The sequence below is a fragment of the Sphaerodactylus townsendi genome, linkage group LG05 (assembly GCF_021028975.2).
Source record: "Sphaerodactylus townsendi isolate TG3544 linkage group LG05, MPM_Stown_v2.3, whole genome shotgun sequence".
Lineage (NCBI taxonomy): Eukaryota > Metazoa > Chordata > Lepidosauria > Squamata > Sphaerodactylidae > Sphaerodactylus > Sphaerodactylus townsendi.
This window is the reverse complement of record NC_059429.1, coordinates 66,579,659-66,604,662: the sequence shown is the minus strand read 5'-3', so window position 1 is coordinate 66,604,662 and position 25,004 is coordinate 66,579,659. Positions and strand designations below refer to the sequence as shown.

Sequence of the window (25,004 nt, the reverse complement as noted above, 5' to 3'; positions counted from 1 at the left end):
TGGCCAATATAATCAGGACAGTTTCCAGTCAGCTGTCTGTTAACAGATACGGCTGGGTGCCATGAACATACTAATGAAAACCCAGCCTTAAACTCAAAACCAACTGGGCGAGAGGGTGATTATAGTTGTTAAAAAACATTGGCAAGATATCATGCCCTGTGAAACTTCACCCACCCCTTGTGCTACCCGTTGACTCTTGACTCTGAAGAAATGAGAATAGCCACTGTAAGACTGTCCCATGAATTCCAGTGTTGGCAAGACAATGAGCCAGTATATTGTAGTCAACTGTGTCAAACACTGATGTCAGGTCAAGTAGTAACAGCAGTGCTGACCCACCTGTCTAGTTGCCTCTGGAGGTCATCTGTGAGGGTGACCACGTCAGAAGCTGAACTGAAATGAGCACGGCACTGATGCATCCTCCAGAATCTTCAGAGGTGTATCACAGAGATAACTGTCCTACACACTGTGTCTCTGCGATACACCTCTGAAGATGCCAGCCACAGATGCAGGTGAAACGTTAGGAACAAGATCCACCAGACCATGGCCACACAGCCCGGAAAACCCACCAGAACCAGTTGAATCTGGTCGTGAAAGCCTTCGACAAATATTAGTGTGATTCAGGAACAACTCACAATAAAACTTTCATGGGGAAGTGCCATTGGTTAATCTTCCATGGACACTTGCTCTCTGCATGGTGCAATCATGATGAGCAATGTAAAAAATACAGCATTTCACATTGCCAATTCAGAGACTTACTAGGTACTGATATATTTAGTTTTTATTTTTTAAATTCATTTTAAAGTATTTATTAGTCACCTTTCGTCCCTGGGGAACTCCTGAAAGAGAGTGCTCCCTTCCGTTAATAATGTGGATGATAACAGAAGTGGCCCCTCATGTGGCTGCTCAGTTGGCATGTTTTTTTCAGAAACTGGAGGAAAGAGAGATTGCATGAACCATGCCTTAATGAGTGACAGTATTTGAATGGAGAGGTAAGGAGTATGTACCGCCATCTCCATCAAAAACACTGCAGTCACAGAAGCAAGTGTCTGAACTTGGTCTGTATGCTGATCTTACAATATGCTTTGATTAAAAACTATCAAAGAAATGTGTACCTTGTGACTGTATAAATATGTCTCACGTTCTGCAATAACAAGAAGTAATTAAGCCTCATCAGGGATGGCAGGAGACTGAGGAATTTCTAATTCTGTGCTCAAATCACACCTCTTTGCAATCAGCCTGGATTTATTCCTGGGGCAACAGAGCCTTCACTTTATCCTATGCAAACTCTATACATCAAAGAATTAGATTCCAGGTCATTTTACATACAGAGAAACGGAGATCAGACAAACATGTTATGGAGCCATTTGCTCCTGTATCCTAGGCATACAGTGAATGGGAGAGATTGTTAAGAAAGGAGGTGGAAATAAAGAAGAATGAGTGTACTGTACCACATGCTTTTAGAGGTTCATCAGACCAGTCCCTGCAGTCCCTTTGTGAATCGCACACCTTGATTTCCTCTATGCATTCTCCACTCTTACACTGAAACTTGGTGGGACTCTTGCACGTCGCTTCTGTTGCATCAGCCAAGGGAGGGAAAGCAGTGGAAGTTAGATTAGGTACAAAGAAATGAATGTCGGATATAAAGATTGAAGAGGATGTAAATTAGAAGAAATGAGATAGAGTTATGCAATGGAATATTTAATGGCAACGTATGACAAGGGATCTGTCAGAGCAATGCTTGATAAAGCTGTGAAGAAAAACTTCTCTGCAAAGTTTACGACAAGGAGCACTTGAGTACTGGCTCAGGAAGAAAGGCTAAGAAGGCCTTCCATCCCTATCATCCAGGATTCTTCAAGCAAGGTTTTCTTTAGCACCCATACCAAGACACTGTTTGCACCTACCGTTAACACAGCCTGCTTCATCACTGTTATCAGGACAGTCATGGACTTTATTGCACTGTTTTGCTCCATGGATGCAGGTCCCATCACCACACTGGAATTCATCAGGGCTACAGGTCACCAAGGCTTGAAAACAAAGCAATAAAGAAAACTGTGAATCGTTATGTATGTTGATATTAACAGGCTTAGCAATACACAGCTATGATTACTGCTCTCAGTGCTGAAAGTTTTGGGAGTTGCCATTTTTCTTCTTTGGAGATAAACACCACCTATGGACAGATTCTGTATCAACTACTCACCACACAGTATTTTATTTTCTGTATAGGTATCCAAGAAACTCAAAGTGGCATAACAAGGGATTTAACTATTTTCTCTTATGAACCGATTAAGAAACAGAGATTTACGCAAGGTTATTCAAAGAGCTTCATGGCTGATTAGGGATTTGAACCTATGTCTTCCCACTCTTATCTACATTGGCTCTCCATATGGTCTCAAGTAGGCACTGTTGAAAATGGTAGAAGGAGTTATAATAATATTATCTTCTGCACAGTTTGCCTCTCACCACTTCTATTCTGCCCTTTTTTTGCTCAGCAGGATTCAAAGTATCCACCATGATCTAACTTGCCAACTAAAAATCTGGCCTTGGAGCTCATAGATCCATTCTGCTAATGGCAGTTGTATTCCCTGGGAACAATAAGAATTGCTCTGACACAAGAGGCTCTTCTGCATCCTTGGCTGAGTGGTTTTAATAGATCTACAGGATCCCAGCCGCAAAATGTTTAGGTATGAGATAAAAGAACAACTCCCAAGATGAATTTCAAAGCTTACAAACACTATGAATAAACTTATCTGAAAGCATTCATCCAAGTGCTTCCTCCCTTGGGAAATACATTCTCATCCTAAATGACAGAAAATCACTGCCACTGAGTAGCTAAAGCAATACAAAGGAGATGCTAATTCATGTGGTCAGACTGCCTTGTGGCAGCATCTCCTTGGCAATTTCACAAACTGTCCCTGAGATCAGAAATTATGACCCTTCAATACCCTGGAAACAGTGAAGAGGTAGCAAGAAAGAACACAGCAGGTTCCACAAGGCATCCTAACATGATGAAGTACAATCCATCATATAGGACAAACATACAAAAGGGACTCAGGATCACTACACTGAACCATTCTCTGGCAAAACAAATGTTTCCAGCCATGATTTATACTGCTTCTTATTGTCTCCAATAATCATCTAAATCCACAAACATATAACATGCAAAGATAAATTTATGGATTACAACGAAGGTACCCAGGCTTTCACTTTATGCGGAATGCTGACATGTCCAAAAAGAATGTATTCATCTCCCCCACGATGAGAATCCACAAGCTCCAATGAGACATGTGGTGAAAAGTCATCTTACAGCATGAGAAATTGCTCTGAATGCCTCTAATGTGTTTATATTCCAAAGTAATCTTTTTTTTAAATGTGGTTTACTCTCCAACATATGGTCATTAGGGAATTACTAGCTTATTCCTGTGTTTTCGCTGGGTAACCAACTGTCAAGCCACAACCTACTTCCATTTAAACCACTTTAGCCTTGTTAAAGTTAATGGGACTCAACTAATTTAATGAAAAAGCGGCACTTAAAAATATATTCAAAATTGCCTGCTTGGGATCCAAGCAGCCATGGGATTGAGCTTATTCTTAATTGTTCATAAGAGCCTTTTAGCATGCTATTATGAACATTATATTGTTCTTATGATTCTATTCAAAGAGTCTGAACAGTTATATGACGTTTGATTCACTAGCAAAGGGTCACCACAAATTTATCTATTAATAGTGAAATTAGCCAAATCTGAGGATATTTAAATCCTCAGACTGGCATTGAGTAAAAAGGCAGAGGGAGAGGGCGGGGTCCTTTCCAGGTCAAACCCCAAGTATAGTTCGCTAAGGGCTGATTCCAGCATAATTTTTAACTCCAAGGAAAATCTGGGATTTTGAATTCCAACATAATAATTTTACTGCATTCCATAAGGTATTATTCTGCAGAGAAAAATATCAAAACAAACTTTTGTTCTGTCTGCCTGAAGGCCATCTCAATGCCCCATGGTAGTAAAACATCTTTCATATTTTTAGCTTCTTCTGGATATAACAAAGAAAAATAGAAAGGACAGGAAAAAAATCTACAGAGGCAAGTTAGAACCTGTATCATTAAGATATCTTGAGGACTGAAATATTTGGATATTTCCTTTAAAAATATCTGATAAAAAGTTCTGGGCCAATTTTGCACACCAAAATTCCACCGTGGTTTATCCAGGGAGCATACTTGCTGCAGGGCTTCTCACCCTGCTTGTAGTTCCCCACTGCTGCCCAGCTCTTTCCTTCACTCAAGTCAGGGCCGGTGAGGGAAGCCCCAAATGGTTCCCCATAAGCACCGCTTAAGCACCACGAGCTCTTTCGTAGTCTCTTTCATGTATGTGTGGGCAGCCTCTGTTTCCTGCATTCGGATTGGCTGAATCTTGCCCCATTCCCCCAACTCACTTTCACTACTTACTTTTAAATGACTCTGAACACAAAAAAGGTGCTGAGAATCTGGAGGCTCTTATCCTGGCCTATTTTGATGGCAAGAAGGCAGAAGCCATGGTAAGTCTGCATATGTTCAAATGGTTTCATCACCTTTTCTTGCCTATTCAGAGGTCCACAACATGATTTATCACAGGTCTAGTTATGATGCATGTTATCTATTATTTAACAATGGGAAAAACATTCAAACATTCAGAGGAATATTTTCAGGGATTTTGTTTCTCTTTGTGTGTTAATTGTTTTATTACAGTTGCCTATGTGAAAAAGTCCCTTTCCTAGGTCTCTGTAGCAGGGTGTGAGCCAACTGTTACTATTTGCATATATATGCACGTATGATTATGCACTTGTCTGCTTTTACGTTACTTAATAGTCCTCCCTAATTCTATATGTTAATTGCAAGAAGGCTCTGCCCAAAGAATCTTAAAGGTTCAATCTTTGCAAGTGGGAGTGGTCCACTTTCCCACAGAGGGATGCTTTTCAGCTTCTCTCCTTTTGTATAATTTTAGTATGAATATTTCATTTCATGTCAGTGCCACAATTATGAATATTTCAGTAAAACATTTTCTCCATTTCCTTCTCTTGGAGTCTCTGGATGAATGACCAGTTTAGGCTATTTAGCATCTGAAAAATGGATGAATCATCTCAAAACTTTGCAACAATGTGTGAAAGGCACAAAGCTAACTGAAGAGAAATCCATTATTCAGTAATTCAGGACCTTTTACAATTTGACTAGGAGCTTCTGCTTTACTGCATATGGTGAGATGAAGCCAAAATGTTGACTTCTCCAACTAAAGGTACAAATATTTCTCAGCACAGGCTTGATGGGCTGAAAATTATGCTGTACTTGTTTTCTATCTAGAATATTTAAAAGAATTTGCTTGCCAGTTAGTGAAGCTATTATTAACTACCCATGATACTATCATTGGCACAACCAACATTCTGTTGTTATCTCAGAGGTGAGTTTCCAGAGTCTGATCATCTTGCGCAATTTCCACTGTGAAACATGTATGTATCCCATCAGAGATAACTGGATTCTGGTGACATTATCTTCTGGGATAAGAGTGATGCACATCAAGAGGTTCTGATCTTTCTAAGAGAAGCTAACCTTCTTGCCGTTTACTTCCACCTTCTCTTCTTGATTACATATATAAGTCAAAGGTTAAAATGAATGTTGGAGTGTAATAATATGCCTGCTTGGGAGTGAGCCTCTTTAAAGGTAATCGGGAATAACCTCCAAGTCAGGGGTAGGGAACCTGCAGCTCGAGAGCCAAATGCGGCTCTTCTGCCCTTGCACTGCGGCTCCACGAGCCGAGCCGCCGGCCCCATCCTTGCCCGCCCTGCAGGCAGCAGGGCAGGCGCACATGGGCTTCCCCTCTCGCCCGCCCCGTTGGAGCGGGGCGGGCGCTTTCCCGGCGGCCGGCGAGGCTGAGCTGCCGGCTTCATCCTTGCCCACCCTGCAGGCAGCAGGGCGGGTGCACCAACTGCCCGCAGCCGGCTGGGCTGCACCGTGGGCTTCTCCTCTCGCCCGCCCCATTTGATCGGGGCGGGCGCTTTCCTGGCGGCGGTGAGGCTGAGCCGCCGGCTTCATCCTTGCCCGCCCTGCAGGCAGCAGGGTGGACGCATCCATGCGCTTCTCAGAATGAGTAAAAGGTAAAAAACCCCAATATATACAGTGTTATCTTTATTTTAAATGTCAAAAATTATTTGCGGCTCCAAGTGTTTCTTTTCCTGTGGAAAACGGGTCCAAATGGCTCTTTGAGTGTTAAAGGTTCCCTACCCCTGCTCCAAGTGAACCTGTACAGGATCAGCCTGTACCACCCTAAGTTAGCCAACAGCGAACTTGTCCACAAGGACCCATCTAACTTTCATATATAATTCAGTGCCCTGTGGATACTCACGACAATCTTGCTCATCTGATTTATCTTTGCAGTCCTCATCTCCATCACACTTCCAGTTGAGGTGGATGCATTCCCCATTGCCACACCGGAACTCATGAGCTGCACAGGTACTCAGGAGTTGGGGCTTGACTTTGTAGCCACACTTTTCCATTGATTCATCTGAATGATCCTCACAGTCAGGCTGGCTGTCACAGACCCAGGACTCTAGGATGCACTGGCTGTTGTTGCACTGGAACTCATTGGGATTGCAGGTAAGTGGTGAACACTTCCTCTCATCGCTCCCATCGCCACAGTCATCATCGCCATCACACACAAAGATGGTGGCTATGCAGGTCTTGTTACTGCACTGGAATTCACTCGAAGAACAGACTGTGAGATAAAAGTAAAAGAGATAAGTTTAGGGAGCTCAATATTAGCTGGCAGAGCTCTTCTAGGCTTCTAGCCTCTAAAAGAGCCACTTTCCTCTCCCACATTTCATCTGTTTACCAGGATAAACATACTCACTTTTAAGGCTTGCAAGTGTGTATGCTTTTTATTACACTCAACTGTTCTGATGCATTCACTGGTTACTCAGAGAAAGCTGTAGTGAGGATCTCTCTTGCCAACTTCATCTTCTTTCACTACTCCCGTGCCTCTATTTCAGGACCTGGATGCAGGGGTATATCTACTAAAAATGGTGCCTAGGGCAAGCACTGCCCAGTGTTAAGCTGCACCTTCCCACCCGAACTCCCAGCTTTAAACAGAGGACTCTGCCTCTGAAGCCTGCAATTTAAAGCTGGACCTGGTCCGGCCAGGTCAGCCTTGAAATGCAAGCTTTGCCCTGTCTGGGTCCAATTTTATACTGCTGCCTCTGCCTCTGGAGCCAGAAATTTAAAGCTGGACCCAGCCAGGCCAAACCTGCAGTTCAAGCCAGCCTCCACCTGGTTGGGTTCAGCTTTTAACAGTGGGCTTTGAGGCAGAGCCTGCAGTTTAAAGCTGGACCCAGCCAAGCCCAGCCAGTTTGGGGGTGAGGTGTGCAGTTCTACTTCCGCTCTTGCCCAGGCTCCCCCTTGCACACTGCCCCTTGTCTCTGAAGGCTGTGCAAGTGGCAGCACCCGGGGCACATGTCTTCCCTGTTCCACTGTAAATACTCCTCTGACTGGATGTAGTTTCTCAAAGTCTTGCAATGTATACGAAACTATAGTTTGCATTTATCCCTCCTTCCCTTCACATGATTATTGAAGATACCTATAAGATCTAAGGTTATGCTACTGATATTCCTGTTCTCTGATTATAAAGATGGAGAAGTCCAGGGGGAGGGAAGTATTTGCTTTTCCATAGGGCATTTCCTGCATTCTCAGTTGTGTGGTGCAGGATCCAAATTAGCAGATATTGTGTGAACAAGACAAAGAGACAGTCATAAGTGAGTATAGTGTAGGACATTGCATGGGATGTGGCCTGTGTGGTCCTTATACCTGGTCTGAATACAGAGCTATCCCAAGGGAGAACGACCTTAAGTTGTGCACCAACAAGAGTGAAGGAAGATACCATCTATCCGGGGAGTAAAGAGAATCCAACTCATTTTCTCATGTTCATCAACTCAAACATATACAAAATTTAATACTGCCTGTTTTCAAGCATTACAGCTGAACTAAAGGAGGAGAAAGTGGCCAGATGGCCCAAAATCTCTTTCAAGCATGAAAACAGCCAGATAGCAAATATAACTTGAGAGGTCCAAGAACTGTGGGTCAGTAAAACAGGAAACATTGTGTTAATTTGAAGGGGGGGGGGTGTAAATCTGTTGCTAATAAACGCCACAGAGCAGTGACACAACCTCCTGGCAGAGGCCAGTATGGTGCTCATCAAGGTACTCCAAGTAAAAAAAATCAGGAGCTGGGGAGAGGACATTGATGAAATGAATAAGAATACCTTGCAGACTTCACCGCACTACAGTATTCTCCGCCGTGACTTTGATTAACATGCATGTCAATTTCATTCCCTTCCAAATATAAGTACATTTCAGAATTTCACAGCATGCCTTGCTGTGAACATATTAAGTGAGATGCACAGGGCAAAAACTCAGTGAAGTATGCAGTGATTTCACTCCTGAGTTGCACTGATAAGCCCCCTTTTTAACACACTGAACATTCCCCTGGAAGTCATAGTGATGTATCTGCATACAAATTAGATTGTTCTGAGCTATACAGTTGGGCTTCATTTTTCCTCCTCCTTCCATCTTGTCCTGCTAGATTTAGAACTGAACCAGAGAATCTACACTATCATAAATTTCGATAGAACACACTTAATAATTGTATTAACTCAGAGGCATGATAAGAGTCATTCCATGGGCAAGGCTGTGAGAATGGAAAGGAGCAAGAGAACAGTGGGCTCTCCTAAAACAACAGCTCTTGCAAGCTCAAGCCATTGCTATTCTAACAAGAAGGAAACATGGTAGGAGATCCAAGAAGCCAATATGGATGAACAGAGAAATCCACAATGAGCTAAGAAAGAAACAGGAAATGTTCAGGAAATGGACAGCAGGACGTACTTTGAAGGAAGAGTATCTGCAGGTTCCTAGGCACTGTAGGACAGCCATCAGAGAGGCCAAAGTTCATAGAAAGCTTAGGATGGCCAAATTTGCAGATGACACCAAATTATTTAGGGTGGTTAAGATAAAAATGGATTGCAAAGACTCCAAAAGGATCTCTTCAAACTAGGAAAATGGGCTTTAAAATGGCAAATGAACTGATATTCAAAGTGAGCTAGTGTAAAGTGATGTATACTAGGCAAATAATCCCAGTGTCACATATATGCTGATGGGATCTGAACTGGCAGCAACAGACCAAGAAAGGGACCTCGTGGTGGTAGTGAACAGCTTGATAAAAATGTCGACCCAGTGTGAGGCAGTTGTGAAAAATACAAATTCCAGGCTGGCCATAATTAGAACAGGATTAGAGAACAAAACTGCTGCTATCATACTGCTATGGTGAGATTACACTTGAAATATTGTGTTTAGTTCTGTTCACTGCACCTGAAAAAGAAAAAGTCTGAAATGGTGTAGAAAAGAGCAATCAAAATGAATGGGAGGCTAGAGTAGCTGCCCTATGAGGATCAGTTAAAACACTAGGCACTTTTTAGCCTAGAAAAAAGGGATTAAGGGGAGATATGATATAGGTTTACAAAATTACGCATTATGTAAAGAAGGTAGACAGGCCTCTACCATAATACTAGAACCCAAAGTCATCTACCAAAGCTGAACGGTGGGGAGATTCAGGACATTTAAAAGGATGTATTTCTTCATACAGTGTATAGTTAGTAGAATTTACTGCCACAAGATGTGGTCATGGCTGCCAACTTGGAAGGTTTTAAAAGGGGGAGTAGACAAAATCAATGGCTACCAATCACATCTACTCCCCCCTCCCAGTACCAGAGATAGTATGCCTCTTTAAATCAGAAGAATGAGCAACAGAATGATCTTGTTGCAGTCTTCCTGTTTACAGACTTTCTAGAGGCAGCTGTTTGGCCACTGTGGGAATAGAATGATGTGTGAATAGAATGCTGGACTAGATGGTTTTTGGTCTGATCCAGTATGGCTCTGCTTATGTCCCTCAACTAGAAATATAGTAAGGTTTCCAGGGGTGAGAAAGGCTTAAAATTTCAAAAAGAGTTAAAATAATACAGTGCACTGCTTGAATATTTTTTGGTTGATTTAACTGTAGCTAATCTAACTAATTAATTTGTAAATTAACCCACTGATAAGAGAGGGTGTTTTTCCAAGCTAATTAATAAGCAATTTTACCTCCTCAAGTATCTGAGACAAGTTTATTGCTATAAAAAACCTTCAGAATGTATGTAAACAGTTGCCAATACTATGGGCTCGGCACAGTGGACTTTTAAATCTGTCATATCCAAAATATTCAACAATATGAACAACCAACATTTGGGGGTGGGCTTCTTTTCTGTTTTTTTTTCCAGTGAAAATGCAATGTGATGTGCACACTTATTCTCCAGCTTAAAAAAGAGATTTAGACACACTGGCAATTTTACAACTATCACTAGCTTGATAACATCCTCCAAAACAATTGAACAACATGAAACACAGCAGGAAATCATGTTCCTAAAATCATAGAGAATGGAATTTCGGAATAGTTTCCCTAGAAACACTGTGGATACAAAAAAAGCTATTACTAGTGTGGAAAATATTACATTAATCAGATGGAGAACATCCTAAGAATATTAATCGGATGCCATACTCATGCCAAAGGATTCGTTTATATTCGGGCAGGACATATTTGGCAGATTTTGGCCTGAATATGCCCGAATGCTCCCAGATTTGGGCTGAATCCGGGATTTGGTGCACCTGAATCTCCAAACCTACTCTCAAGCTATAAAACTGCTCATTTAGGGGAATGTAACCCCACCCAGAACAGGGAATATCACATTTTCTGGAACCCTTCCCCAAAACAGTAGTGCCTCCATTTTGTTGTGATTAAGTTTTAGCTTGTTAGCCATTCCAAAACTGCCTCTATGCAGCTGTTCATAGCCTCCATGGCATCTGCTGAAAGCATGAGAAAGAGATGAGTATCATCTGCACACTGGTGAAAACACAACCCAAATCTCTGGATGATCTCTTCACATATGTGTTGGAAAACATGGGGGACAAGATGGAAACCTGTGGAGTTCCATTGCTATATAATGAAATGCTACACAGTTTGTAATGTATTGTATTGATTGTGAGGTACTGTATTGTGTTAAGAGTCTGCAGCTGTTGCTCTGGAATTGGGTAATCAGTATGTGTGTTATATTGAGAGCACAGCTGCAGAGTGATTTTAGGCTATGTGTGGAGTATGCAGCTTTGAAATAAAAGCACCATGTTTTTTGTTCCTCCGACTCCTGATTCTTGGAGACACATAGCATATTGGCGTGAGGAATAAACTTATAGCCGATGAGTCCTAGCAAAGTTTTTTGTGAGAAGCAAAGGACTGTAGGAAGTAAATTATGGCTTTTTTCAAGGGCAGCTGGAACAAAGTTTAAGTGGGAGATTCCTTTGAAGTGGCAGAGTTCTGTGGCCCGATTGGAATTTTATCTTCTGGCAAATGGCATAACAGACCCAGAAAGAAGGGAAAAGAGCCGTGTTTTTGAGCCTCTGTGGTGAAGAGGGGTGTTTTGACCTGCGCCTCAGCATTGATAAGCGCCAAGAGACTTATCTGCTTAACAGCACAGCTTGTAGAGATACTGACTGCATTAAAGGGAACCATTTCATTCCCCAACGATCAGAAATAGCTAAGGCCGAGGTGTTTTATAAGCAGTGATCAGGAGGGACTGAAAGCATTGCAGATTAATATTTGCAGTCTCTCTGGCGGTTGGCACAACAATGTAATTTCTCCAATTTGGAAGAAATGTTAAAGGGATGCGTCTGGTCTGTGGCCTGAGGAGGCACCATTGCAAAAAGTTGCTGCTGGCAAAAGACAGACTTGACTTTTTCAAGCGACATACCAAGAAGCCTTGAATTTTGAACTTGCTGCAGCCTCTGCACAAGGGAGGAGTCGCGACAAACCCAAGGAGCCCACAGAGAATTGCAAACAGCTGGCTTGAGTGGGACGCTGTAGACCCGGAGTAATGGTGAGAATTCAGAGACTGCAGCATGGGTGCAATAGAAGATGGGGAGAAGACCACACCACAACAGAGGGGAGGATGTTAACAGAAGAGAAATGTATGAGTTGTGGTGGGCCCCACTTAGAGAGGAATAGGTGTAGGTTAAAAAGAGAGGCGCAATGTTTCTGTTTGTAACCGGTTGCAGGGGCATATTGGAGAGGTGTGTGCGAGAGAAAAAAAGGCATCAGGGACCAAGAGAGACATGTTCCCGGCTCATCTGCTGCCACACTCTGTGGATGCACCTTGCTGTCCCCATGTAGCTGGCTTGACTGGCCTAGCCCCACATGAGCAGTGTGATGGTGTTTCACTTGCCAGCTGATGCTCAATGCTCCAGTGCCGCGATACAACCCGAAAGAATCTAGCATTAAGTTATGTGGTGAGCTGTGAGAAAGATCCAGGATGTCCCTTGTGTGATGGAAGTGGATTCTGGGTCCAGCCATTCTCCCCATCGTTTCATGGGACACTTATAAAACATTTTGCCCACAAGGATGAATTTGGACATTCAATCTTGTGAAGGCTTACCACTACCAGATTATCAAGGACATGCCAGAAAGTACCTGTGGATTTGGCATGTGCTTAATGTCCATGTGAAATATCATATGTTTGATGGATGTTTGAAATTGTTAATGAGTGGAAGGAAGTGAGGACTGTGAGCCTATTGGGGGGGTTGTGGACTTGGTTTTTGGGAGGTTGGGGAATTGTAATTACTGGAATTTCGCATGAGGGTTAGCAAGTTGACACTTGGGAGGTGCTATGTGGGAGAATTTAAGTGTGTGTTGCTGAGGGACTTGGGGGCAGTATACGAGGTCCACACCTATATCATTGCATCTTGATCATGCTTTAGTACCCCCAATATCGTCTAAAAATCCACCGAGGCGTATTCCGGCTGCTTTGCGCTCTAAAGGTGGATGCAGAACAGATAGATCTGGTTATTATTGGAGACAGGGAATATTGGAGCCAGTGGTAAATGCAAAATAAGGAAACTCCAATTGCTTGAGGCCCCGCGAAGGCCAATGGGGATGTGCGCATTATTTGTGCTGATTATAAGTGCACAATTAACGAGGAATTGCAGAAACATCCGTTACCCAGTGCCAGTTGTCCAGTCAGTTGTGCCTTAGCAACATTGGCAGGGAAGAGAAAGGAGTTTTGCAAAAATTAGATCCTAAGCGCATGAGCATACCAACAGCTGGAAGTGGATGATGCCACTGCAGAAGCCCAGGCGATGGTATTGACTCACGGGGAGGGCATTCAGAGTAAAAGCGGCTGCAATTTGGAGTGGCGTAGCTCCTGGGATATTCAGAGCTTGATGGAAGGAAATATTAAAGAAACTTGCGGGGAGTCATACCATATTTTGATGATGATGTCTTGATGAGTAGATTGCAGCTGAGGAGGGAACTGAATTGACCACCGAGTGCAAGGAAAAGTACTGCGAAAGTGCTTCTCAGATGCTGGAGTTGCTTGGCGTTAAAGCCACGAAAAAATCGCGTGTTTGGAGTAAGCATAGAAGTAGAGAGTTTACACTAAGGATACATATGGTAGATGCAAGGGAATCCACCGACATCAGCAAAGGGTGAGGAGCCATCCAGGATGCCCCAGCACCACAGATCAAAGCAAAGGGTTACAGGCATTTTGGGATTGCTAAATTTTTTTTACCAAATTCGATTTCTTAAAGCATAAAGGGCCACAATGGGCCGAAGACCACTGCACGTTTATTAGATAAAAGCGGGCAGTGTGGCGATGAACAGAATCAGCATGAGAAGGGCATTCGAGGATGTCAAAAGCGATTGTTGTCATCAGAAAGATGTATTTGGTTCATTTTGATGGAGAGGAAGCCATTAATTTTGGCGTCGCGATACACCTCCCATTATGGAGTTGGAGCAGTGTTGGAGCCATCAATTGGAGGATAATCTTGGGGAAGCTCCAAGTGCGTGATATTCTAGGGCCGTTGTGTCTACAGCGGGCGAAGTGGCGATAGAATTGTATAAGTGTCCAAGGCATTAGCAATGAGTGGCTGGGGTTAAGAAGTTTCACTTAGATTAAGTGTATAGAAGCGACCATTTATAGATTGTTACAGACCACCATAAGCGCTGTTGGGGATTATTTTCCTCAAGAGCCAGACACCACCAGATATTGTCCCCTAAACAGAATGCTGCGGTTGGCAACGTGGCTGCAGAATGCATATGATTATGTCCTTGCAGCACCAGTCGGAAAGAAAAAATTGGTCATGTAAGATCGCGTTGGGAAGTCGCTTGCCAAGTACCAAAGGGAGGAGGAAGATCATTTTATTCCCCGCACTTTTGGAGAGTTTTGATGTTCGGAATGGATTATCAAGAGCCCCTCCAGTGCAAGCGGCACCGAAGCATACTGAAGAAAAGGTCCAGCCTAAGGACAGTGCTTGCCCGAGTTTTTGAATTGGGCATGGAAGGAGGGTTGGCCATTGGGTAAGTTAGAGAAAAAAATTCCAGACCATTTGGAATGAAGGCAGCCATGAGATATCTGTCCCACGGGGGTGCTTACTGTGGGGAAATAGATGCGATGATCCCAGCAGCTTTACAGGATTAGGGTGCTGGAGGCCTTACATGTAGAGGCACCCGGAATAGTGAGAATGAAGGCATTAGCCCGTGGTTATGTGTGGTGGCCAAAAGATGGATAAATTTGAGAGCCAGAAGAATGGGTGGCCAGGTGCAGGGAGTGTCCGAGATAGCTTGACCTGCCCCACCTCGAGCCCCCTACCCTATCAATGGGGAGTCCACCAAAAGACACCGTGGGTCAAAGGGTACATATTGATTTTTGCAGAAGGACCTTTCCATAAGGCCAGGTGTTTCTCATCGTAGTGGACTCCCTTGTGTCCAAATGGCTATAGAAGTAAGGTGCCAGTAATGTCAATGACATCACAAACTGAAGTTATTAGAGGGACACTCGTGTAAGTTATTTGCAACCCATGGCCTCCGAATCACGGTGAGTTATCCCGGGATAATGGGACAGCGTTTGTATCCAAGGAGTTTAGAAGTATTCCCTGGCCAATGGTGACGTAGCCAAAAGGTTACCTTAGGCCCCCTTTTCATCCAGAATCGACTCACGAATGGGCAGGCAGAAAAGGATGAATGCGTGCAAGCAGAAGGATGCATTGCAGCCCGAATAGTAGAGAGGAGTTAGCACCGTCGGTTAGGCGAATTTTTTTGTTAACAGCCACATAACAACTGATGCACAGCCACCGGGAGGAGTCCTCTTGCAGGAGTTGCTAATGAATGGCCGGAGAACTTACAAGCGTTGCTGGACGAAGATGCATCCCGATTCTAGTTGATAGATCGATCCCACGGAAAAGAAAGATCAAAAGGTGTTAGAAAGCACCTCAGGACATTTGATAGGGATGATCACGGTGTATGTCGAGAGAATTATGGAGGCAGCAGGTCCATGTTGGAGTCCCAGCAGTTGTGAGGCAGCGGCGACAGAGACCCTTGTCTTCTATAGAGGTGGAAACTGAAGAAAGAGGCGGGTGATCCGCCATGAGACATGATGATACCAAGTAAGGAAAGAAGTGCCAAGGTCCCCAGCAGTAGATCCAGGAACCCCAAAAGGTCCTCGAATCTAACAGAGGCGAGTTAAGAAAGGGCAGAATGGAGCTTTGCAGGATGAGGAAGCTTAGTAAATAGTCAATTGTCCCAAGAGGAACCTGGGGCGTTAAGGGGCACAGATGGAGATGCAGGATAAGAGAGCAGCAAAGGGTCCAGATTGTTTTGCAGAACCAGGAACAGAAACACAGACTCAGGAGCCAGAGGCTGGGGAGCTGAGGGGCGATCTCAGCGAAAGAATCCACCGAATTATTACAGGAGTTAGGAAGGAAGGGAGGTGTGAAATGTATTGTATTGAAGTTGCTTGAATTACTGTATTGTTTTAAGAGTCTGCAGTTGTTGCACTGGAATTGGCCGGAAGTAATCAGTAGGTGTGTTATAGTTGACACAGCTGCAGAAGTGATTTGGTAAGAGCTGTAATGTGAGTAGCAGCTTTGAAATAAAGCACCATGTTTTGTTCCTCCGACTCCTGATTCTTTGAGACATAACACAGTTTAAAACCTTTAAATTCACAGCATATCATTTGAATTATATTAAATATGAAATACAAGTGGGACATCACAAATTTGTTCTGTGAGAATTAACAGCAGTTAGATTTGGCTGGGGTAGGGCAGGGTAGAAATAAAACGCAGTACAGTAAAAATATAGTTATAAGAGCCCTATGGTGCAGAGTGGTAAATTGCATTACTAGAGTCAAAAGATCTGCTCACAACCTGAGTTTGATCCTGAGGGAAGTTGGTTTCAAGTAGCCAGCTCAAGGTGGACTCAGCCTTTCATCCTTTTGAGGTTGAATACCCAGATTGCTTGGAGTAAAGGATAGATTCCTGGCAAACCACCCATAAACATAGTCTACCTAGTTAAATGTCATGATGAGATGTCACTCCATGGACCAGTAATGATCTGGTACTACCCTTACCTTTTTTAGATTAATTATAATGAAGCATTGAAAACTGAATATAATATTGACCAAAAGGGAATTACTGATGAAAGTTTGGAAATTGTTAACTTTAGTATATGACTTGCTTTTTAAACAGCAAAATAAATTAAACATGGAGTGTAGTTTTTTAATAACAGAATATTAATGAAATAGACTACAGTTCCTTCTTACACATTTTTCCCAAGAACCATTGGCTTGAGTCCCAAGCAGTGCAAGTGGAGTTCTGATAGAGAAAGACAACTTTGCCTCTCTCACTGCCTGCCCATCATATATTTTTGGGTTTGTGGACCTGAAAGACCAGGGTGGGGGGAAAACTGGGAGTCTGCTGAATAAGGGGGGAATTGATAAAAGTCACCCTTGCCTCTTCCACAAACTGAAAAGCTATTCAGGGGCCCCCTTTCCCTTGCAGTTCATCCCTGTGGAAACCAAATGCACTTTGGTTTCCAAAGAATGTAAGTAATTAAGTAAATAATGCTCAAGGTAGATGTGTGCCCGGAAAATAAATCTGTTGAAAGCTGAGCTGGAGCTCCCTCCACCCCTACAGTCAAGCTGACAAATCAGTCAGCAGAATAAACAGTTGATCAAAAGAAAACTTCAATTCAGTAGGAGAACCTTGCAGCAGCAGTGACAACTGAGATACAGATTCCCAGAGGTGCAGCTCTCTAGAATAATGAGGCACAAAGCAATGTTCCTGATACAAGCGAGTGAAGTCACTGCTCTACAAAATCTCTACATGCACTGATCTAATTCTTTTGATGGGAATTCTCTGCCTCAGCAAAGATGAAGTCCACTGTGCTACCAGGTATTTAGCACATTAACTTCACTGTAGTGAAGACAAAAATCAAGAAGAAGATATGTTGGAAGTTTGTCACATTAAAATTTTGCCCACATAAAAGCTTTGAACAGCTTGGGAGAAATACTGTATATACTCACGCATTATAAATTAGGAGTTTTTCCAGTCCCTTTTTTTAGGCCTGAAAAAAGCTCCCTGGAAAAGGCTTATCACATGAGTCAGCTCCTTCCCTCACCTTGGGTCAGTCCCCAAAGCCCTTCATGCTTTCCTACCTGCATCCCACGTCTTAGAGGACCCAGCCCATGGGGGCTCCCCACTCACACTGCATGCATTAATGTCGGCATCAGGTGTGCAAGAGAGCCCAGCCTTGTGGGGGGCGGCGTGGTCCGTGGAAGGCAATAGAGAGCAGCTCAGGGAGCCACATTACTGAGTGGTGGAGTGGGGGCTTCAGAGAGTGGCAGTGAGCTTGACCCATGTAATTGCCAGAGATGCATAGGAGAGCAGCTCCTCTGCCTGCCCTCTGCAACAGAAACGCTAGCATAAAGCGACACCAACAACAATGTAGGAGAGAGGCAGGAGAACTCCAAAGGAGTCCACAGGCTGAAGTGCCCCACCTCTGTGCAAAGCTTGCCTGCCTTGCTGGAGTCCTAGCTGGGGAGAAGGGAGTTGGTGGGCTTGGCACTCCCCAATGCAGCTGCGCTGCCCACTGCAACTCCCTCTCCCCAGCTAGACTCCAGCTAGAGGCAGGCAAGAAGAAGCTTGCGGGAGGAGCCACCCAGCTGTGACCCTTGGAGTTCTCCGATTATCCTCATTGTTGCTGTCTTCGTTGCTTTTAGCATGGCATTTTCATTTCAAAAGAATGTGTATTGTGTTAGCCAAACCAACTGATTAGCCTTAGGGGAGCTTATTTGTTGCCCTAGCACGTTCCAGAAGCGTCCTAAATTTAGTCTCTCTATGGTTTCAGTTTCATTTCTTTCTCCTCCTAACTTGCTGTTTACAGCTCTCCGTACTCTATCCAACCGTTTCCACTTTTCTCTGTGCTCTTCTCTTAAAGTGCTGCTATCAGAGCTCCTTGTGAGCAATACCATAAAGGGGTGTCTAATTTAAAGTTTTATTGAGGTAAGGAAATTCTTTAAGTCGTTTATAGCCCTGCTATAGTTTATCTCCTCTCAAAAAGCAAAGTAAATGTCTTGCTGGTTTTTCCCCAGTTTTCACCGTTGCAATTATTGCCTCTTCCTTAACTATAATATTGATTGATTGATTGATTGATTGATTGATTTATATTTTAGACTTTTATACCGCCCTATCCCCGAAGGGCTCCGGGCGGTGTACAACATATAATAAATACAATAATAAAACCATCATAATTTAATTAAAATTTATAAAAGCAGCGAAAGACTAACTGTGATATTGATAATTATAGATGTAGGTGGTGCCCAGCTACCCATTATTAAATCCTTTCCCAAAGGGAGGATCAGCGAGTCCCATCAGATGGTATCAGGCCCAGATGTAAGAACCAAGTGGGGGGGGGCACCATCAGCGGCCGGTCCCTCCAAAGGCCCGGCGGAACAGCTCCGTAAGATCTTACAGGCCCTCTGCTTGGAGATTCACCGAGATCGCGCAGAGGCCTGGACCCACAGCAGTGGTAGAAGCGTTCCACCAGGCTGGGGCCAAGAGCCGTAAAGGCCACTGGCCCGTGTGGAGAGCCAGTCACATCATGTCCGAGGGGCCGGGACCACCAGTAGAAAGTTGGCCTCCACTGAGCGAAGAAGGGGCAGTGTAGGGACATATGGGGAGGCGATGCGGTCTGCGAGAGAATCTTGAGGGTCCCCAGACAGAGTGTAAAGGCCTTAAAGATCAGTACCAGCACCTTGAAGACGATCCGGAACTCTACTGGAAGCCAATGTAGCTGTCGGAGAACAGGCTGGATGTGATCCCAGATGGCGCTGCCTGTGAGTGTAGACAGCGCCGCTTGCGCCGATGTTGGACCAGCTTCAGTCTCCCAGATCGAGGCGCTTGAGGAAGAGGCCCGCGTAGAGCGAGTTACAATAGTCTAGTCTGGAGGTGACCGTTGCATGGATCATGGTGGCTAGGTCCGCTTGGGAGAGGAAGGGGGCCAGCTGCCGGGCCTGGCGAAGATGGAAGAAAGCAACCCCGGTTATATGTGCCACCTGGGTCTCCATTGAGAGAGACGAATCAAGGTGGACTCCCAGGTTGGTCATGGAGGGGGTCGGCGCCAATGTAACCCCCTCCCACACCGGTGGCTGAAAAGTCCCGCCCCCCCCCTCGCGGCAGAGCCAGAGGATCTCCGTCTTTGATGGATTCAGTTTTAACCTGCTCTGTCGCAACCAAGCAGCGACCGCCTCCAGGCAATGCTGTAGAGCTGCAGGGGCGGTGGCTGCTCCCCCCTCCATCAACAGAATGAGCTGTGTGTCATCCGCATACTGATGGCAAACTAGCCCAAAACTCTGTACCAGCTGAGCAAGGGGTCGCATATAGATGTTAAATAATAGCGGGGATAGTAGCGCCCCCTGGGGTACACCACAATGAAGTGGGCACTTCCGGGAGGCCTGATCCCCGCATCTCACTTGCTGATTCCGGCCCTGGAGGAACGAAACAATCCAATGAAGGACAGTGCCCCGCACTCCAGAGAGAGGTGTGTAGCCAGAGGCTGATTGGGTCCAAAGGTCGTAATGAGTGCGAGCCACATCAAAGCGGCTCGCGGTAAAGATCCTAGCAATACCAGCAAGCGCCCCAGATCCGCCTCGGTCGAGGAGGCTGTATCTGGGAGTGTGTCTGTGGCCAGTATGAACGAACAGTCTCCGATCCCATGCCCACGCCACGAGAAAAGCCCCGGGACTGGAAGGGGTGAAAAGCCAATGAAAATGCATCATCCAGAAAGCGCCTTGAAGCTGCTCCAGCCACCACTCCTCTCAATTACCTTCCCCAGAAGCTACGAAAGATTGAGACTTCAGGCGGTAATTAGCCAGATCCCTATGGATCCTAACTTGATGGTCTTTTTAAGAGTGGGTGGACCACTGCCTCCTTCAACCCATCTGGGAAGACTCCTTGCTCAAGGGAGCCATTGATAATACTCAACAGATGGGGTCGTAGCTCCCCCCGGCAAAGTTTAACAAGCCAGGAAGGGCGCCACTTGCGGATCCAGAGGACAGGTAGTAGGTCTAACAGCAGCTAAGGCTCTGTCGACAGCGGCTTCGGAGAGCAGGGAAAACTGGGCCAAACAAGGGCCTGAAGACGGCAAGGGAGCCTCCAGTTCACTAATTGTAGCCAACGTAGAGGGAAGATCTTGGCAGAGCGACACAACCTTATCCGCAAAAAAGCTCATAAATGCCTCACAGCTAGTGCTCAATTGGGAATTTGAAGAACCCTCTGATAAGGAGGTTAAAGGAGCCGAGATTATCTCTGAAACAATAATTGTGCCGGCCGTGAGCTAGCCGGATCGCGAGAGGAGAAGAAAGCCCTCTTCGCCTCGCTTCCGTGCGTGCAACCATCCCTCCATAGAGCTTTTCATAGCGTCCCTATATAAGATGTTATTAGCGCGCCAGTCTCGTCCGAGATTTCCTCAAACTTCGCATCCTAGGCGTCCTAAAGGCGCCCTTTTCCATCACTGTGGTACGAAGCTCCTCCGTATACCATGGAAGGCGTGCAGAGGCTGGTGAGGGAGACATAGGAAGGCCCGCCCGAGGGGCAACAGCCTCGATGGCATCCGAGAGCCGGGAATTCCAGTCCCTCTACCCTGCTCCACATCCCGAGGTGTGCCGGCCCGGAGTTCAGGGGTCCCGCTAATGAGCATTCCAGGAAACCAAAGTGGATCCATAAATCTCCAGCGGGCGGGCATAAATCAGCCCCCCGTCCACCCTGGGCAACTGGGAGGAGTGATAGAGGCCGCGTCCATCCGAGGACCCTCAAAGAGGCATGATGTGGAATCGGACCATGGAACTCTATCCACAGAGGATATGACCAAATTAATCCCCAACCCGAAGACCAAGTCCAGCATGTGCCCGGCCTCGTGAGTGGGGTCCAAATTTACTAAGGAGAGGCCTAGCGTCGCCATGGATGACACTAGATCCGCTGCCACTGTACATGAGGCGGTGTCGGCATGGACGTTGAAGTCCCCCAAAGCAATAAGTCTGGGGAACCGCAGCGCCCAGTCCAACACCACCTCCAGCCAGCCGCGGCAGACTGTTTCCCAGTGCGCAAGGCGACCAGTACACCAGAAGAACAGCCAGTTTCTCCGAGGCCAACCACTCCAAGCCGACACACTCCATGCCGGTGATCTCCAGGTTAGGGGCCGCCCTGAAGGGGATAGACTCACGGATGAACAGTGCCACCCCCCCCCCCGCCCGGCCCTGTGTTCGCGATTGGTGGAGGCACGCGAAACCTGGCGGTGCGACTTCGCCCAAGACGACGGTCTCACCTTCGCGCACCCAGGTTTCGGTGACACATGCCAGGTCCATCTGCTGGGCTCCGAGAAAATCCCGGAGTACCATGGTCTTATTATTGATGGACCTGGCATTAATCAACACCAAAGACGAAGCAGAGTGTCCCTGATTCCAGCCACCATCGTTTCTCGGGATAGGTCGGAGGTCAGAAGGCGAAGGAGCGAACCCATATCTCATGCGCCTTCTATCATATGGCCACCGCCTACCGCAATATCTACCCCATCCTAAATGGTCCTAAATGGTCCTAATAGTCCTAAATGGTAGACGGAAGAATTTAACTCCTTGTCTTATTCATTTGCTGAGTTAGGTATCTAAAGGCATTTATAAGTTTGTTTGTTTGTGCTGGGTTTAATGTGTTTGGTTTGGCCGCTTCTAAGGGAATGGCTGGTTCCCTTCACTTTGCTCCGCTCCGTTGCTGTCTGGGTGGGGTCTTTCTCACTCATTTTGAAGCCTTGAAAAAGTCCGCTCACCCAGTTCCTATGTTGTCATGAAGTTGGGGTGCTCTTTCCGGCTCACTGGCAAAGCGAGCCTGTTGAAAGACTGCAGAAAAATATGGGAAAGTATTGCAGAGCATGGGCATGCTAACAGGAAGCATGATGTGCCTCAAAAGAGACGTAAACCATATCATACTCGAGCATAATTTATCTGCTGTAAATACCACCTCCCTGTTTCTGTTTTTACAATCACTATTGATTAAAATCATTATCCTGGATGTTAGAGCACATTCACACCATCTCTTAGTAAGAATTATTTAAATATATTTACAGTAATGCTTTGTTCAAAAGATCTGTATGGTAAAAGATCTTCAAGCCAGAGCTGCAATCAAGCAAAGAACATTTGATTTCAATGGCTTATAAGCATTTTAAACTCTGTGCTGGATTTTTTAAATCTGATTTTTTAAAATGCATTTTTAAAAGTACCCTGCAAGGCTACATTCTTGTGTACTCTTTCATGTGAATAAATTTCAACTAAATTCAGGGGGGTTATTTCCAAGTAAATGTGCACTGGTTTAAACTGTAGAACCTTCAGCTCCATGGCAGGAAAGAACTGAGGAAAGGACTGATGTGTTGTGCAGTTGAATCCCCTCCATTTTCACTTCAAAGTAAGTTCTGCTGTATTGTGAGGCTTACTCCCAGGTAAGCATGCAAAGAAGTGCAGCCTTAATTCCATAGGTTTACCAGACTCTCCTTCATTTGATGGCTGAGGAGATGCTTTCCTATACCGCAGCAGCATCTAATTAGGTCACCTGATTGGTCTTGCATTCCTAGTTTATAGCCTGTAATCACCCAAGTTCCACAATATGTTTATTTCTCAGATGCATTGTTTCATTTCATCTCCTGGGAAAACCTACTGATGCCTCAATTAATGTAATTTTATTGGTACCTGTATCTATTTTTATTTTTGAAATTTACCAGTAGCTGCTGCATTTCCCACCCTCGACTTATACGCGAGTCAATAAGTTTTCCCATTTTTTTGTGGTAAAATTAGGTGCCTCGACTTATACGTGGGTCGACTTATCTGCGAGTATATACGGTAGGTCTGTGGGAAGCTGGTGACCAAAGAAATTCTCACAGATCAGAAACATTAATTTCCACTGGAGGAAGATTAAGGGCCAAACTAGACACAGTGGTATCAAAAAGTCAGACCAGTGGATGCTGCTGCTGCTATTTTACCACTGCTTTTACCACTTATATATTTTCTTCAGTGAGGATAAGGATTTGCATCAGGGATAAAATGTAATGGGAAAGAGTTAAATAACCTCTCCCCAATATCATTGGCCCCTTTAAATCATTGGTCGTTTTCCCACTTACCATGACCACCCTTTGCTGCGCGCTACTCTCAGCGCGCGTCATTTCTGGCGCGCTCCTGGGCTTCCCCACGACCCCGCACAGGGGTCATCAAAAGGCACCGTTTTGAGGAGCGCCAGAAATGTCGCATGCTGAGGGGGTGCGAGAGCGGCAGCGTCGGGGTGGCTGCGTTGTCACCGCCCCTGTAGTGGGGAGTGCCAGGGGACCCCACGCTACTTTGGTAGAGCAGCACGCAGCAGATGGTAAGTGGGAAAACAACCATAGTTCCACAGCTACAACCTGTAAAAACAAGGAAAAAAGCTCAAAAATTGGGGAATTGTATAGACATACAAGTTTTGGTCTGTCCTCTAGTGCAATTTGAGCACATATAAGCATGTGCAGAAATATATTCCTTTCCCCCCCTAGCTTGCCTGGCATCTACCTTACTCTTCATTAGGTGCTGGGCCAAAACATTTCTCTTTACCCTGATATTTAACTAATGGGTTCCATCTTTTTAAGCTGTTGTATGGTTAGTTGCTTGTGGACTGTTTTATCAACATCATTTGAGACTGCTCTTTTTCAGTGCTTTTAGAGGCAGTTTTCATTTGTTTTGTTTTTCTTGTTGATACATTTTTATTGCTTTTACTGCTTTACATTGTGTGTAATCTTAATCAGGTCTGGAGAGTCACAATATATATTTTCTAAATAAATAAATAGCTGCAGCTCCCAAAGCTGTTCTTTATGATATAAATAACATTTCCATGATAATTTTCATTATGATCTCGAAATTTTGTGATTGGGAAGATCCCAGCAAAGAACACAAAATACACTTTATCTTCCCCAAAATTTGTTTGATGACATTACTGATCCTAAGAGTCATTATAACATGTCTGTCCTTCTCTTTAGAGTATAGTAAAAAGACACAATTTTCCTCCAATGCATTTCTGTTTTTGTTACTGGCCAAGAACATGAAAGAATTAAAAAATTGGGTGTGTGTGTGGGGAGGGGGAAGAGAACAGGTCATCTAACAAAACATTTGATAAATAAGGTAAGGTTATGAAACAGTGCCATACCTCCGTTTCACATGCTGTTTAAGTACTGGACAGCTGGAAGGATTAATGCTTATGCTTTATGCCCTGGGTATTCAAAAATTAAAGGCTGTATACAGCTGCTACCTTATCACTACTTAAAGTATTAGAGCTCCTTAGGAAGCAGGAGAAATTGCAGGGAAATCCTCATTGTTCTTTAGGAACTATCTCATCCCATATTCAGATTTATCCTGGAGGTTCACAAGAACAAATAAAATAAAATAAAATTGACTCTGTGTTTGGCTGCAATGACACCCCCATGTTGAAATAAATGTGGCTTTGGCACATACATATCGTATCTTGATGTCTCCTTGAGAGCTTATCCATTTGTTATAAAATCAGTCGCTTGTCATAATTAAATGCAA

At 44.7% G+C, this 25,004-nt stretch overlaps 1 protein-coding gene across 2 annotated transcripts in view; it reads right to left on the bottom strand.

The window, feature by feature from the left end:
* LRP8 (LDL receptor related protein 8) overlaps window positions 1-25,004 on the bottom strand; it is a 227,893-nt gene that overhangs the window by 31,990 nt on the left and 170,899 nt on the right. Inside the window, exons 5-7 of one of the 2 annotated variants that reach the window (XM_048496745.1) lie at window positions 6,366-6,734; window positions 1,902-2,024; window positions 1,449-1,571 (exon numbers count right to left, since the gene is read on the bottom strand). In XM_048496745.1, coding sequence (XP_048352702.1) covers window positions 1,449-1,571; window positions 1,902-2,024; window positions 6,366-6,734 — 615 coding nt within the window. The remainder of the gene's footprint in view (window positions 1-1,448; window positions 1,572-1,901; window positions 2,025-6,365; window positions 6,735-25,004) is intronic. The other variant, XM_048496746.1, reaches the window with a different exon arrangement.